This window comes from Colletotrichum navitas, assembly GCF_030913465.1.
Source record: "Colletotrichum navitas strain CBS 125086 chromosome Unknown LY79scaffold_66, whole genome shotgun sequence".
In the NCBI taxonomy this organism is placed as follows: domain Eukaryota; kingdom Fungi; phylum Ascomycota; class Sordariomycetes; order Glomerellales; family Glomerellaceae; genus Colletotrichum; species Colletotrichum navitas.
Window position 1 is genome coordinate 91,275 of NW_026850612.1, and position 15,373 is coordinate 106,647.

A 15,373-nucleotide genomic window follows, 5' to 3' on the forward strand; every position below is an offset into this window, starting at 1 on the left:
AAAGTGAAATGCACGTCCGGGGCGTGGATGCATGGCCACGGTCCACGCCGCTGGGATCACACCTTGGACGTGACAAGCTCCACGTCCACCATCTGCCATCTTACCTTATCCCGTCCCATCACTCTGTCTGCAGTCAACAGCCGCCTCCATCAACACACGACCATTACACCATCCTCTCCCTTCCTCTGTCTGAGCAACTGTCAGGTCTCACTTCATAGGGGGGCCAAAATCCTTGTGAACTTGGGTATCATTCCTCTCGCCCTTGCAAGAGTCGCGCCGACGCTACCATCGTCGCCAAGGAACCTAACTAAAAAGACGTCCATGCCGCCCGACGAACAGATAGCGCGCGAATGAATGTCTCTCCCACCAAAATACCAAAACGTGATACCGAAACTAGAAAGAAATGACTCGTCGAAGGGTGGGGTGGAGGGGATAAGAAAGAAACAAGTGTTAAGTGCTGAGCCAGATTGCCCTCCAAGCCCCCTTTTCACAACTCGTCCAACTCTCCCCCAGTATAAAAGAAAAAAAAGATGAAAAAATAAAGATGAAAAAGTCGCTCTCTCTCTCAAAAACAAAAAAACAAAAACACCAATACGGAGGTTGCCATGCTCTTCGAGTTTGGATCCTCCCCAAGGAACGCCAACCCCCACTGCTTTTCCTCATGTGATGGCGCCTACCCACCCACCCGCTGAGCCGGCCGGTCATTATTCATGGAAATCCCCGGGGTATCCAACCATGAATCGCCCACGTCTGCCGTCCACTTCCCGCGCCTTGTTTTGTCTCCCATTCACCCTCTCTTTGCTCCTCTCACGTCGACGACGAAACGTCGAGCGAGTACATGCTGTTGTCGAACTGGAACGGTTTGTTAAAGTCGTTGCTCACTTCGTCCCAATTGGGAAACTGCTCCATCGGCATCGCCTCCTCAAGCATCAGGCCCTCAATCTCGGCCCCGCCGTCTTGGAGTCCGTCGAGACCGTCCATGTTGATGCTGTTCATGTCGAGGAGCAGATCCATGTCGACAGGCTGCCAGTTGAGGTCGATGTCCAGATGAACACCTTCCGAAATGTCGCTGTTGGGCTCCGATGATCCGCTGTCCTTGCTCGACTCCGGTGTGTCGTTTGGCGTCAGGGACCGGTATACGCCCATGTCGCTGATGACGCCGTTGGCGCCGAATTCGAACTTGCCCAAGTTGTTGAACAGGCTTTGGGGGTCGATTGTCGTCGCCCAGCCATCCATCGGCGCTGCCGGTGCAGCCATCTCCGGCTGCTTGTTCTCCATCTTTGGCGTGCTTTCCGCCTTGCTCTCTGCGGGCTTGTTGTCCTGCACCTTGCCTCCCATCTTGCTGCCACTGCGCTGCATCGAAGCATCGCGAGACATGGGCGTCGCGCCGATATTGCTTGCTGGCGTCTGCCCCTGCCTCGAAAGGCTCTGCCCCATTGGCTGCGCCGTCTGGGGCTCCATCTTGACCTGACCGTTCACGTCCAGCCCCAGAGACTGAGCAAGGCTTTCCTGCATGTACTTCATCGGGTCTTCCGCAGGCTTCACGTGCTCCTCTTGGATGTGCGCCTGGCGCGCCTGTTCCGAAGCGAACCCCGTGATCGCCATCTCGCAGTCCGCCTCTGGACACAAGAACATGGGCTTCGGCGGCGCTTTGGGTTCCGGCGCAGGCTGTCTCTTGAGCTCCGGCGATCCGGACTTGCTGATCTGAGGCGAAGGGGTGGCCTGGTTCGGTTGCTGCGGCGGAGTCGACTGCGTGCCAGTCTTGGCCTTCTTCCGCGCCGGGAGCTGTAGGTTCTCCTTGGTGACCTTAGGCTTGGAGAAGTGAATGGGTTCGCCGTGCGGGGAGCTTGCGCCAAAGGGGAAGGGGGGCTGGCTCGTTGTCGGTGCCGCCGGGGGGCCGCTCTTGCTGTTGGACCGGCTATGCATCTTGTTGTTGATGTTCTGTGTCTGCTTCTCCAAGTTGGCCATGTTGGCCATACTCAGAGGGAGCGGCTGGCCGCCTTGGCCACCTCCGGCCCCGGTTTGGTTCGGTGCTGCGGGTTGGCCTTGCTGAGGCGGCATGGCGGCCTTCTTGCCGAGGTTGGCACAATCGCGCGCCATACTCTCAAGCAGCCGACGGACCTCGTCAATCTGAGCAGGCCTCACACTGAAAACGGGCTTGGGGTTAGTCATGACTTCGCCATCAGTGAATTGTCTAATCATCCGCAGACGCTGTCAAAAACGTTAGTGGGAACCTAAGCCTCGTGTTAACGCGTATACTCACAGCTCGGAAGTAGCTCTTGGCGCGCGCATCGTCACGAGTCGCGGCGTACCACCGGCCAAGGGCCTTTCCAATCTTGCCCATATCCACCACAATCTTCATTAGCTTGGCGCATGTCTCTTGGCGCTGCTCCGGCGTCATGGGAATGTCGGGCATGTGCTCCGTCATCATCAACCTCTGCTCTTCCTGGCCTATCCGTCTGAGCTTATCAAAATCGCTCTCAGTCGGTGCGATACCCGCATTCGCCGCCAGCATGGCCTGATGGCGGGTCTTCATGGCCTCGTACTTGGCCTTCTGCTCGGGTGTCATACTCGCGATCTGCTCAGGGGTAAGGTTCGGGATGGACCGCATCTGCCCGGGAACAGCCGCAGGCCTCTGAGGCTGTTGTGTAGCTGTCTGAGGGACATCGGCGGGCTCATCGGTGCTGGGGCGCTTGAGGTTCTTCTGCTGAGTTGCCGGCGAGGGGTTAGGTGGTTGCTGTTGGTTGCTGTTCGGGGCGCCGCGCTGGTTGTTCTTCGCCGCCGCGGCGTTAGCAACGGCCTTTGGGTCGGGAGTCGCACTCTGTTGCTTCGGCGGGGCAGGCTGTACCGCCTGGACAGGCGTATGAGTGACGTTTGCCGGTTGGGCAACCTGCTGTGGCATTTGAGGCTGAGATGTGGGCATAGGGACGTTCTGGACCCCAGGTCCTGGATTACCCTGCGCTTGGGCTTGACGCATGGCTATTTCTTTCTGCATAGCTGCGGTCATCTGCCGTTGCTTGATCTGAATAATGAATTGCCTCAGTTGGTCATCTGTGAGACTTGCAATCTTGGGGTTCGCTTTGCGGGCGTTCATGATGTCGGTTGGCGTTACTTGAATCATGTGAGCCGGAATAGGAGGCATGTTTGGAGGCATGCCTGGCTGGTTAGGCTGCTGCTGATTCGGGACGCCGTTGCCCGCCTGCATAGCGCTCTGCTGCAGCTGCGACTGAGGCGGCTGCTGTTGCTGTTGAGGTTGCTGGGGCATATGCTGTTGTGGCTGCTGTCCTTGTTGAGGTTGCTGGGGCTGTTGTTGTTGTTGCTGCTGTGACAGTTGCTGCTGCTGCTGCTGCTGTCCCGCCGCCGCCGCTTGCTGCTCCCGGTTACGCTTCTCCATTTGCCTTTGCATGTATGTTGCGAACTGCGACCTCTGGATCCTCTCGAGGTGCTGTTGTAGCTGGGGCTGGACGGGATTCTGTGCAAGCCATTGCCTGAGGTCCTTCCACTTACGCACCTCGGGAGGAGCGTGGAGTTGATTTCCCAATTGCGCGAGAACCGGCGGTGGGAGATCCATGCTGTCCATCATGACCTGGTGCGCAGGCGCCACAGGCGTACCCTGATTCCTCAACCTAGCCAGCATCTGCTGCTGCTGAGCAATGACTTGCTGCTGGTTGTTGGGGACTCCCGGTTGCGCCTGTTGCGGCATCATGCCGTTTGGCATAAACTGGTTGCCGTTGGGCATGTTGAACTGACCCATCTGCCCGGGCCTGCCCTGCATCTGGCCTGGAGTGGTTCCGGCTTGTGCCATGGCGTTCATTTGCATCTTGCGCTGCTGCTCCTGCCACTTGGTCATGACCTCGTGGAGCTTGTCGGGTGGCAGCCCGTGAACCGCCTGCCTTTGCTCCGGGTTCATGCTCGCCATCATGTTGTGGAAAACAGGGTTGTTGTTAAGGTTCATGTTGCCACCGGCGGCCATCGGCCTCTGGTTCCCCTGATTGAACCGAGGGTCGAGGGTACCGGCGAAGGGGCCGTTGGCTGGCGCTCCTCCCTGGCCTTCCATGGGGTTCATGGCACTTGGGGGGCGGCGCATGGGAGTGTTCAGGGTGTTCATGCCCGGACTCTGGGAAGGAGGGGCGCCGCCAAGGCCATTTGGTTGACCCTGTAATTGCCTAGCCTGCTGCTGTGCTCGCATCTGTGCCGCTTGTTGCGATTGTTGCTGTTCCATCTTCAACTGTTGCGCCTGCTGCATGCTCAGCTGCTGTTGGGCTTGAGTGGGCCGAGGCGTCTGGTTCTGCCCGGCCTGGTTGGGCATCCCTTGACCTTGCGCACCGACGATGGGTTGCGGAGTGGCGTTGCGAGCCGGGCCGTTGCTGGCGGGAACAACCATTTGTCCCTGCTCTTGAGCGAGTATGCCGGCCTTTTGCTGGTTCATGATGCTCTCCATGGTGTTGAACTGGCCAAAGTCGCCGTTGGCAGATTGCATGCCTGCTGCGGCGTTCATCAGGGCAGGATTCATCTGTCCTCTGCCGGCTTGCATGAGCGCCTGGGCTTGAGCCTGGTTCATGTTGGGGGGGATGCCTCCCTGCTGCTGCTGCTGCTGCTGCTGCTGCTGCTGCTGCCGCTGTCTCGCCAACGCCGCGTTCTTCGAGAGACCTTGGAAGGCTTGGTGTTGGAACCAAATAAGGACCGGATCCTTCCCTTGCGCGGTATACTCCTGCGCCCTCTGAGCGAACCGAGTCTGCACAATGTTGCGGTAGTGGTTCTTTTGAGGCTCGGGGCACGCAGAAGCCATCTTGTGGGCGAGCTCCAAGACCTTTTGCTGGTCGTGCGGCGTGAGGCTCGACGCGTCGGCCGGCATACCGTTTGGGGGCCTGACCTGTCCACCGGGCATCTGGAACATTTGCTGGTTAGGCCCGATCGGCTGACCGCCCTGGTTGCCCATGTTGACGCCCATCTGGCCCTGCTGGGGGATTTGAGACGCTTGCATCTGGTGTTGCAGGTGCTGGAACCCTTGCTGTTGGTTCTGACCCATGCCCCGGCCCATCTGGTTCTGCATAGCAACATTCTGGTTCATCATCAGCTGCTGTTGAGCCTGAGCGGCTGCCTGCACTTGGAGGTTGTTGGTGAGGTTCTGCTCGTTCGCTTGTCGCCGTCTGTAAAATTCGTTCGTTTTGTTGCTCATCTGCGCCTCATATGAAGTCTGTGTCTGCCGTTAGCCTCCTGCCTGCAGCACACGGGAGTGACCCGGCTTGAAACCTTACCTTATCTTGCGACTTGTTGAACGCCTCGCGCTCAAAGTTGACGCCTACTTCTGCCGCCTTCATGAAATCAATGTTGGTTACGGCAAGGCCGATGTTGGTGATCCTGGGGGGAGAGTCAGCTACGGCGAGCACATACAAGGCAGGAGAAGGGTTGACGCATACAAGTTGTGGCACTTGATCATGCGTTCCTGGATGGCAACGCCGGCCTGCCAGCCTGTATGCGGCTGCTGCTGGTTAAGCATGGTCTGGTAGAGAAACTGGTTCAACTGAACCTGGGAGGGCCTGGGGCGCGGTTGCTGCTGCTGCTGCATCATCCCCGCCGCGCCCGCCATGTGCTGCATATTTGCGGCCATGGCCGCTTTCCACAGGGTTTACACAAGTCCCCTAACAACACGTCTTCCTAAGCCGATAGCTTTGATCGAGAATGGACCAGGGACCGTCAGGCGGCTGCTGAGACAAGGGCCGCTGTCGAGCGAAAAGTGCGGGAGGATCTGAGGTGCGTCCGCTCGGTCGGTGATCAAGTCTGGGGAGGGTCAAAAAAGTCGCTGAGGGTGTGGTTGAGAAGTCCAACACTGAGGCACGAGCCGTCAACTATCTGCAGGATGCCTAGTGACTTGCGACACGAAGCATCAAAGAAGTAGTTTGGAAGTCTCGGGCGGGTAGAAGCTCGTGGTGGGGTATGGCGATGAGGCCACGATGTGTCGGTGAATATTCCTTTTTGTCCGGAGGGGGCTGACAGATGGTTGTGGTTGAGCGGTAGTGGTGAAGGGGAGGATGGTGAGGCGAGGCGAGGCGAGGCGAGGCAGGTGGTTCGGCGGTCTCGTCTCGTGTTTTTCGTCGCCGGGATTGCGTGGAGTCGATCAAGGGAACCGAGCGCCTGTGCAGTAGCAAAGTACACGGTGCCTGGTCTTTGTCGCTGCAGTACACCAAGTTGGCGAGAACGAAATGGAGAGGACTCGAAAAGAGAGCAGGAAAGAAGATGGTGGAAAGCCACGGCGCGAGGTGGCTGTGGATGGTGGGTTGTTATGGGATTTGGAAGAATTCGTCCAGGAGCGGCGGAAATTCCAGAGAGTGGAGGGTGGGTGGGCGTGGACAGCGGCAGGTCGAGACAAAGCAAGCCGGGGGCTTTGAAATTGGGACGATGCTACGCGTACGGAATCTTTGCTGTGCAATTTTGTCGCTATGTAGTCGTCGCCAAAACGTGGTATGGCAGACGGTCGACGAGGGCGACTCTCCAAGGAAAAGGTGCGCGCGGGGGGGGGGAGGGGACACGACGAGAAAAAGGTGTCGTGAAGTGTGGTGTTGGTGGAGGAAGAGGAAAAGAGGCGGAAGAGGTGATGGCGAGTGAGGTAAGGTAGGTGAAGTAGGCAATGGGCGTGTGAGTGCGTGCGTGTGCGAGGGAGGGTGCAGCGAGCAATGGGTTACGGCAGCAGACGGGATCGTTGGGCGAGGTGGAGCCTCTAGAGATGGGCTTTGCTCGATCAGTGCCAGTTGATTTAGGTTCTGGTGGGCTCAGGATTGACGCTATTTAAGCGTGGAGCCTATTTTTGCCTGTGGTCGACTGGGGTGGCTGAAACGAGAGATGAGAAGTCGCAGGGAGAGAAAGAGAGTGAGAGATGCAGAGTCACGGTGTTCAGGGTGCAGCGTAGTTGAACATCATTACCACGTCGTCTCGATCTGAAGTTATTCGGTGCGAAGAGGAGGAGGGAAGGTCGGCGTCGACCACATACCCAGGACATGCGACCGGGTGAGTGAGGAGAGAAAGTGAGATGGTTGTGGAGGTCGTGCAGAGGGAGAGGGAGGGAGGACGAGGGTAAGGGCGGAGGTTGCAAGAGCAAGGCAGGGTAAGGTGCCTAGGTGGGTGGTAGGTAGGTACCTAGGTAGGGCCAGGAAAGAAAGAGGGTGCGCGCGCAGCAATGAGATGGTGTGGTGGTAGTGGATGTAAGTGAGACTGTGTGGATGACGAGACGGGGAACTGAGCGGAAGAGACGACTGAGATTATATTGTTGTTTTATTCAACGCCGGTACGAATGCACTTTACGGTAGATGGACATTGAGCATAGGGTGCCTAGTACTGACCAAACCACTAAGCTTCAAAAATGTAAAATATCCGTCAAACTACCAGTCCAGTTCCTTACTTGGAGACCGCGACAGGACTGATCGGAGTCCTCGACAAGATCGATGCGGATACGAGCCTGAGGACCTGCGAGTTAAGGAACATGAAGGGCTTTCCTGATGATTGGTGCAAGGTGAAAACGCTCACCCTTTGCGCATTCATGTTGAATATATGTGCCGTGTATTTGGTCTGTTTTTTTTTTTTTTTTTTTTTTTTTTTTGAGATATCGTCTGGGTACTGGGCGAGAGTGAGAGAGAGAAGAGAGGATGGCACGATGGAGATGCACGGTGGAGCAAGAGAGAGGAGGGAGAGGGCGTAGAAAGGGGGGGGGGAAGAGGTGGGCAAGGGGACATGGCGGGTGGGAATTGGATGAGAAAGACGAAAGAGAGCGGGGTGTGGATCTAGAGAAAGTGGGAGGCAGCTGTGGAAGGAGCCGGACAGACGAAAGGGCAAGAAGCATGGGGGGTAGTACCTAGGCATAGACATGGACTGCAAAGCAAGGTGCAAAAGGTACTTCAGACCCACCCTACCTTGCCTAGTAGTACATCGTACCTTTGAGTCTGGGCGAACGGGAGTGTAATGACAACCGCCAGCCAGCACGCACCTTAGACTCTGCCTACAAACAATTTATTCGTACAAAGTCTCGATTCGATACATGTGGTATATTTTATAGAATTGAAATTTCAACTTGCGTATTTCTGTCAGTTCTGTTGCTGTTGCTGTTGCTGTCGCTGTCGCTGCTGTTGTTGGTCTTGTTAGAGAAGGATTGATATCGATATAATCCCCACGGCCAAAGAGACAACCCATATATGGTCATGGTGTAGTTCAAAAGGTACCCATTCACAAACCCCCAACCCCCGAGGTACAACACTGCTATCAGTACCGATACCCAGCAGCCCAGCCCGGCCCAAGCCAGCCAACACACTCGGTATATTGCAACGCAACGCAACGCAACGCAACGCAACGCAACGTACCTAACTTTTGTCGTTCGGCGCACGCAGCGACATTGGGGTTTGCGATAAAAAAAAAAAAAAACCGCCCTTGGTTATGAACCTTGATAAGTCAGTCTCTCGGTACGGGATAACCTGGTATACTGTAAGAGGATAGCGGAAACCAGAAGGGAAAGAGAGGCCAGCGGGCAGAAGTGGGCACCTGGTCAAAATGGGGTCCCTTCCCTTGGGAGAGACGACTTTTTTTTCTGCCCTGCCCTTGCTTCATGGATAGGTAGGTAACTGCGATGTATGTACGGATACGTACTGCCTACTATAGTATCCGTATGTAGGTATGGATATGGATGATGGGAGGCGGGACCAGGAGGGGAAGGGGGTGTCCCATGTGGTATTAGTGACAGGGGGGCGTGGCTCGTCGAATTCTCCCTCCCACCTGCACGGCGCACCTGCCTCATCCTCCTTGTCCCTCTCTGTCTCTGCTTCTGCCTCGTCTGCCTCTTTTTGCCTTTTCTGCCTCCTCTGCTTTTTGACTTTCGCCTCGTCTATACTGCCTTGCTGATGGGTGGGCATTGGCACTTGTTGTGTGTGTGTGTGTGTGTGTGTGTGTGTGTACCTCTTCTACGGCAGTGGCGGCACCACCACCACCACCACCACCGCTGCCACCTACACACACACACACACACACTTCTTACTTCTCCGCACCCAAGCCGCAAGGTGACCAGACCTCTCGCCGTCCATTGGGGCCCCATTGCAGTTGTTGCACCCTGTCCCATGAGGCCCTTGGCCCTGTCCCTGATGCAAGAAAAGCCTGGTGGGCGGCAGTTGTCAGGTACCGACCTATCGTGTCGGCGGTGTGGGAAGCGGTCAACATGGGCCAGAGGGCCGCATCATGGGTGCTAACATGATACATACGTGCAACCTTGAAGAACGACCGAAGCAAGTTCCTCCGGGTCGGCGACTGACGCCAGTCTCGCAGCTGAGAGCACCCGTAGCAGACGAGGTCAAGCGGCGACGTGTGGTGCAAGTGTGGTGGTACCTCGCCTCATTTCTCCTACCTGCCTGCCTACCTACCTAGGTACCTACCTACCTGCGCTCCTCCAACTTTCGACCTTCCATGCTACCGGTAGTACCGTGGTACTTCCACTTCACGCCATACTAGCCGACAGGAAACGACAATCCGAGGGGCCAGTGCCGGAGCCAGGGTCAGAGCCAACCCTCGACACACACACCGGACCCCGAATGTCTGTCTGTCTGTCTGTCTGTCTCTCTGTCTGTCTCTCTGAAGCGCCCTCTCTTCTTGCCCTGCTTGTTATCCGTACCTGGTTTCCGCTTGCTCCGAGGCCATTCTGGCTTGTTCCTGGCCTTGAGCACCGGAGCGCTGTCGGCAGTCTTGAAAGACTTGAAAGCAACACCCGCCACGCATCACGGATCCAACAGCCAACACGCACATGGCTGCCATCCGATCAGCATCAGTCCTCGCCGGAAGATCGTGGACGAGCAGCGCCCCGTGGTCATTGCAACCCCAGTCACGGGTCTCACTTGGCAACGATTTACATCACCCGCTGAGCAGGCCAAGGCACGCCGGTAAGCACCGGTACGACCACGCCTCGGTAACTCTGTTTTATAGGGGTGCGCGCGTCCCCGGACTATCCGTAATGCCAGTTTAATGCGCAAGCCGTTCGACAACTCGACGTTAGACATTCGATATCCCCTTCCAACAGCTTGCTCTGGCACCACCGGCAGACGAGCCAACAGCCGCCAACCCCGGAAGCTTCAATGTTTACCGCCTGCATTCTTTCGCCCGCGCCCCGATCCATTCGTCCACTGCTACAAATTGGCAATGTCTCTCTTCCCGGCGAGACATTAGCCCACTGCCAAGTTCTCTCTCCCCTCTCTCTATTCGTAGGTAGGTACCAGTTCGGATTACCCGTTGACCCTTTTTGGGACGGGCCACGTTAGTCTTTGCCTTTTCTTTTCTTTTCTTTTCTTTTCTTCTACCCTCCGTCTTTTCAGTAGGCGCGCAAGCCTTGGTCATTCCTTTTGCTTTCTTCTGCTTTCATTTTCATTTGAACCATTTCCCCGTCCCTGTTTCGCCAGATTCCTATTCGTCGGTCGTCTCCTCTGCACGTCTCCACAACCCAGCAACGCGATCCCAAAGTCTGAGTCTCTTCCTGCTCGAGCATATCCCCTCCCCTGATCTCGTTCCGGCGACTGACTTTTTTTCTTTTTTTCTTTTCCCCTTTCTTTCTGTCCCTCTGGCACTCCTTTTCTTTTCACGTTCATAATGCAAGGCCAAAGTATCCAAAAAGGAACTGTAATCGCGGCAATCAACGTGGATCATCCGGGCCCTTGCATTGTCGAGCAATCTCGCCCACAAGTACGCCGGATGGGAACCTCGCCCAGTCTTTACAGGGGGGTGTGAGGCGTCTAAACTAGTACAAAATTGGGCCCGAGGTGCTACGCGCCTCATTGTGGCCAGGGAGAGCAACACGGTTGGAGAGAGAGAAAAGACGGAGCCTTCGCAGACTCCAACAGGGAAGGGTGAGAGGGGGCTCGAGGCTCCCAGTTCGTGGCACAAGTCGCTGTCTTTCCCTGTAGTGTACGTACACTGCAGTAGACAGAGTGCTTTAGGACGGCCCCTGTCTAGCGCATCCGCACACATCAACGCTAAGCCGAGAATGACCAAGTCGTGACGGCCTGCTTCTCACTAAGGTACGTGAGGAGTCCCGTCCCTGAGCTGTGTGCCAAGTGATTGAGGCTGTATGGATACCTGACCTGGCGGTGTATCCGCTGGCAATCTGTAACTTTCACAAAGTCATTCTTGCTCGCCGGATTAGCAAAAAGGCATACGACTACGAGTGTGTCTTGAGGAGGTGCGATAGCCAACGGGTTGTGGCCGGCGCAGCAGACGAACCCAAGACTCTGGAGCGGACGTTGGTATTAGGCTCATCCACACCTATCCATCCCAATACGGGCATTGCAGTGAAACGGGACGAAGTACACGCGCGTCAGGAGGAGAAAGTAACCAGGGCACGGATACGCAAGGCCATGGGCACCTTGCGAGTCCCAGGACCCAGTCAAGCTACCTAGTTCTCTGCATCAGTCACCTCTCGACGTGGTTCCTACTGAGTACGAAAAAATGCATTTGGTGCAAGGTGAGAGACGGGCAGGGTGTAGGTGAAGCAAACGAGCCGAGGCCACGCCATTTGCGACGCTACCAGCTTCAACACTTATCCACGAGGGCCGTACTGGCCATCATCGTCTGCGTCTGCCGATAAGATTCGGCAATGCAATGTAGCCAACACGACGACTTTTTTGCCGTCAACCCCAGCGCGGGCTTTCGTGACAGGTGGTGAAGAGGGAGGGAAAGAAACAAGGTGGTGGTAAGGCGGCCGGGGCCAGCGACGGAGCCCGTTTCGATCTGCGATGTTTGCATATCTGCCCCGAGCTCGACCGGCGACCGCCTTGTTGGCCCTGCTCACCGAGTAATTGATACAGGGTGCAGGCAGATAACCCTTTTTCTTTTCTACCAGTATGTCCCTTTCTCTCCGCCTAACCGCACCGAGCGTCGTGCTACCTTGCTTGGTGTCGAGGTGGCATACTACCACTTAGTAATTCATTCATCCCGCGGCTGGGGGGGTGGTGTTTTCTTCCATTGTCGTGATTGACACACTGTGCCCTTCTCGACCAGGACCAGGACCGACCAGGCTCGGACCCAATCATCCATCACTCACCCCCACCGTCGAGGTGCGGCGTTTGTTGGTGGTTTTGCAGCGCTTGAACTGAAGGACATTGGTTTAAGCCACGACGAGGCCTCTCTCTCTCTCTCTCTCTCTCTCTCTCTCTCTCTCTATATATATATATATCTGTCTCTATCTCTATCTATCCATCTCCTTCTGCTGCAGCAATGCTCTCGACGACTCGTCCAAAACCGCGACAAACAGACCGGGAAAGGGCGCAATTACCTGAACTCGGACCGGTAGTCGGCTGGACCTCGCGCACACGCACGCGCCAAAACCTTGGCCGTAAAAGGGTTGTTCGCGCCCCTAAACGTGCAACGAGCTGGAACGACACCCGAACCTTGGATAGAAGTCATTGTTTATACGGTTCGTATACATGTATGTAGATGGATACGTGTACAGTGCAGTGGCCATCATCTCGGTAAGGCAGTCGCTCCCTGTCTTCAACAACATTGTCGTCGGTTTCGTATGTCTGCGCGATACGCACTGTATGCAGGCAGCATCGGACTGGGTAGCGCCTGTTCGAGAGAAGGTTGCGTTACTGAGCACATCAGTCAGGTTAACAAGCAACACCCAGGTCGGCCCCGGCCTGAAGGGAAACAAGGTGTTGGCAGGTTCGGACATCAAACGGAACGAGGTCGTCTGTCTTTCGGCTCTTCCTTTCGTCGCATTCCTGCCTGTTAGTCTTACGAATACTTTCTACCAATCTAGGTAGTTGTGGCCGGCTGATGGAAGAATGTGTCTCGCGGATTCGCGCACTTGGCCGCCCACCCTCGAAGCCTTTTCCGTGGGAAAGCAAAAGAAGAAGAAAATAGCTAAAGGAAAAGTAGAGGAGGGGGGTCCCATAAAAACTCCCTCATGATAAAGTATAATAACGTTTGGCGCTACCGAGGAGGAGGACGACAGGTCTGGTCTTTCACCGATGCTTCTGTTGCTCAAGCAAGAAAGGTGTCGGCGGGATGAACCCAATGCCAATATCGAGACCTCGTCCTAGTTTACCATGCTAATGCATATCCGGCGCATTTCCATCAGCCGGTCGGGCGTCTGGGCAATGTACTAACTACGGTACCATGGCAGTACGCATACCTGGCAAGAAAAAGGAAGCAAGACTTTGCCAAGCCTCTGCAGAGGATCTCCAACTGGAAACCCAGTCAGTCCCCTTCAAACCGGTTGCACCCTCCCCCTTCTCCTCCGTGGATCACGCCGCTCCCCTCAGGCAAGCCCAATCAGGTTGTGCCTAGTGCCCAATCGGTGCTTGTTTGACACTGCTTGTGACTGACAACTGCGATCCTGAATGGTGGTATAAGGGTGCTCCCGCTCAACTAGGTAGCTGACTGTCTCAACCCAAGTATCCATCCCATCACCTACCTACCTATGTACCGGTAGATGGTTTGCCTGCCTCCTCTGCAAGTGGGGGTATGCGCGTCCCCCAGGTTTGGAACCTCTCGATAAGCAGAAGCAGAAGCAGAAGCCGTAGCTGCGGCAGTCGTCGCTCGGGCTTTGGGGAGGGGGAAGGGCGGCTCACCAAGGCAAGAGTTCGGATCCCAAATTCTTGAGTTTGGAGAATCATAATAGTCTTTCCCTCGAGTAGACAATCTACGAGGCGACGACTGAACCGCCCCCCCCTCCCCCCAGCCGTGCGGTGCCAACTTCACCCCATTTCCATCGAAGCGTCCGGTCTTGTCACGCCGTTGAGCAGTGGCCCATGAATGGCCAGACCTCTCGCAACAAGGTTACGTCCCAGACTCGTCTCGTTCCAGCCGCGTCAAGATGCACGTTGCACGTCCTCGGCCACGATCATGCTGGATCCGAGTCTGGCCCTACCGACCTTTGACCGAGGAAACGATTTCTGATACCTGACACCCACAGCACCCTACACTACTCGCATGCATCGTCGATCCCTGCACATCCAGATGGGTTGAGAATAAGCCACCACCACGACGCCGGCTCCCTTTTCCCCACCAACGATTGCCGAAGGCTGGAGGATTCCTCGACTGCACCGGGCAGGACGATGTGGTTACGCCCGGGCCAGCTTTGCATGGGCTCTTTCCGTCGAAACGCCGGCCAGGCATGCCTGTAAAATACATACAGAAATAAATAAATCAAAAAGAAAAGGGAAGGGGGGAAAAACAACAACGGCTTGCGTTGCGCTTGGCTGCTGCGTCGTCTCCTCTTTGATTCCATCCCACATACCGGTATACATACTTGTAGGTGCAGGGCACCCGATGCGCCCATGTGTCGCAGACATCCCGCGCTTTGCACGAGCTGGCGGGGCTGCACCCGAATGACAACTTGGCAGCACGCAGACTGAAAGGAGAGGGACGAGAGACAAGACAGCAGCGACATGGGGAACTGATTGATTATTACTCGATGGTACATACATCAGGCACACGCAGGCGCACAGACACGTACAACCGAAATGCTTTATCGGATTGTTCCCAGCTTGCCCCGCGCGCCGCGTACCTTAGCCGGCCAGAATAGCACATTCGTTTCACACGGAGACGGCCTAGACATCGTGGACGGGGGACCCTGACCAGCTGGGCTATCTTGGCCATCTTGGCTATGGATAGCCTTTGCTTCGGTGCCGATTTCATGCTCGTCGTTTCCAAGTCCGAGATGATTCATCGTGTTCGTGCACCAGGCCCGTACAGCCATCGCCGGTTTCCGAGGGGTCATCATCCTCTCCCGGTGACTATCACCATCAAGGTTGCGAGGACATGGCCAGCTAAGGGCACGTGGGCAGATGACCCTGTTCTTGCCGTTGCCAGCTGTCCGGTGCCTCCATCAGGTAGGTAGCCGGCGCTCAAGCTAGACGATGATAGCGCGTGCTAGCTGCACGCCCGGGAGGGGGTTCGATCAGACTGGCGAACGAGGGGGGACGGCGTAGACTCGATGCGCACATGTGGCTGACAGCAGCCAGTCTCGGTCAAGCTGATCGCCTCACTCGCACACATCACCCGTCCATTGGCGCTGCCTTGTCGGGTCACCTCAGCCTAACAGGGGGGGGGGAGGCCAACGGCGCTATCAACCAGACCCTTGGTCAGTGACGAGCAGCTCCAATGATGTTGGAATAGGGAGCCGCTTACAGCCGAGCCCGCTTCCTATGACATGTCGGAGCCCGCGACCTCGAGGTACGCTATGTATGTCTCGGAGCGGAAGGGAAAGTTAGATCGGGATATTTTTGCCACAGACAAAGCCGGCCGACAAGCTGGGGGAGACTTTTCCTGGCCCGTTTGCTCTCCCTCGCCTCCTCTCTGACTCTCTATCCTGTCCATGATTCTGCAGGTGTCGGCCAGTGCTTGGGCTTTA

At 56.2% G+C, this 15,373-nt stretch overlaps 5 protein-coding genes across 5 annotated transcripts; 2 read left to right on the forward strand and 3 right to left on the reverse strand.

Annotated features, from left to right (window-relative positions):
* The first annotated feature begins 8 nt into the window (after positions 1–8).
* LY79DRAFT_693990 (uncharacterized protein) lies at positions 9–670 on the forward strand. The gene has a single exon (XM_060564787.1). It carries the CDS (start codon positions 28–30, stop codon positions 352–354), a length of 327 nt encoding a protein of 108 aa, XP_060410575.1. The 5' UTR covers positions 9–27; the 3' UTR covers positions 355–670.
* On the reverse strand, positions 671–5,864 carry LY79DRAFT_342645 (uncharacterized protein). Its single transcript, XM_060552577.1, has 4 exons — positions 5,421–5,864; positions 5,259–5,361; positions 2,264–5,197; positions 671–2,211 (listed from the first exon to the last, which is right to left on the reverse strand). The coding sequence occupies exons 1-4, from the start codon at positions 5,609–5,611 to the stop codon at positions 808–810; spliced, it is 4,632 nt and encodes a 1,543-aa protein (XP_060410576.1). The 5' UTR covers positions 5,612–5,864; the 3' UTR covers positions 671–807.
* A 4,490-nt stretch (positions 5,865–10,354) lies between these two features.
* Positions 10,355–11,298, reverse strand: LY79DRAFT_342755 (uncharacterized protein). The gene is made up of 2 exons (XM_060552580.1): positions 11,095–11,298; positions 10,355–11,031 (listed from the first exon to the last, which is right to left on the reverse strand). The coding sequence occupies exon 2, from the start codon at positions 10,984–10,986 to the stop codon at positions 10,426–10,428; it is 561 nt and encodes a 186-aa protein (XP_060410577.1). The 5' UTR covers positions 10,987–11,031; positions 11,095–11,298; the 3' UTR covers positions 10,355–10,425.
* Positions 11,299–12,101: 803 nt separating this feature from the next.
* Positions 12,102–12,990, forward strand: LY79DRAFT_564193 (uncharacterized protein). The gene has a single exon (XM_060558623.1). It carries the CDS (start codon positions 12,441–12,443, stop codon positions 12,777–12,779), a length of 339 nt encoding a protein of 112 aa, XP_060410578.1. The 5' UTR covers positions 12,102–12,440; the 3' UTR covers positions 12,780–12,990.
* Positions 12,991–13,788: 798 nt separating this feature from the next.
* LY79DRAFT_342705 (uncharacterized protein) lies at positions 13,789–14,535 on the reverse strand. Its single transcript, XM_060552578.1, has one exon. The coding sequence runs from the start codon at positions 14,441–14,443 to the stop codon at positions 13,943–13,945; it is 501 nt and encodes a 166-aa protein (XP_060410579.1). The 5' UTR covers positions 14,444–14,535; the 3' UTR covers positions 13,789–13,942.
* Positions 14,536–15,373: the final 838 nt, after the last annotated feature.

Excerpts from the sequence above, each read along its gene's own strand:
- LY79DRAFT_342645 (XM_060552577.1), bottom strand. The coding sequence starts at position 5,611 with ATGGCCGCAAATATGCAGCACATGGCGGGCGCGGCGGGGATGATGCAG. Across the intron at positions 5,362-5,420 it reads ATGATCAAGTGCCACAACTT|GATCACCAACATCGGCCTTG; the intron begins GTATGCGTCAAC and ends CTCTCCCCCCAG. Across the intron at positions 2,212-2,263 it reads CCAAGAGCTACTTCCGAGCT|CGTCTGCGGATGATTAGACA; the intron begins GTGAGTATACGC and ends CGTTTTTGACAG.
- LY79DRAFT_342705 (XM_060552578.1), bottom strand. The coding sequence starts at position 14,443 with ATGTACCATCGAGTAATAATCAATCAGTTCCCCATGTCGCTGCTGTCT.
- LY79DRAFT_693990 (XM_060564787.1), top strand. The coding sequence starts at position 28 with ATGCATGGCCACGGTCCACGCCGCTGGGATCACACCTTGGACGTGACA.
- LY79DRAFT_342755 (XM_060552580.1), bottom strand. The coding sequence starts at position 10,986 with ATGTGTGCGGATGCGCTAGACAGGGGCCGTCCTAAAGCACTCTGTCTA.
- LY79DRAFT_564193 (XM_060558623.1), top strand. The coding sequence starts at position 12,441 with ATGTATGTAGATGGATACGTGTACAGTGCAGTGGCCATCATCTCGGTA.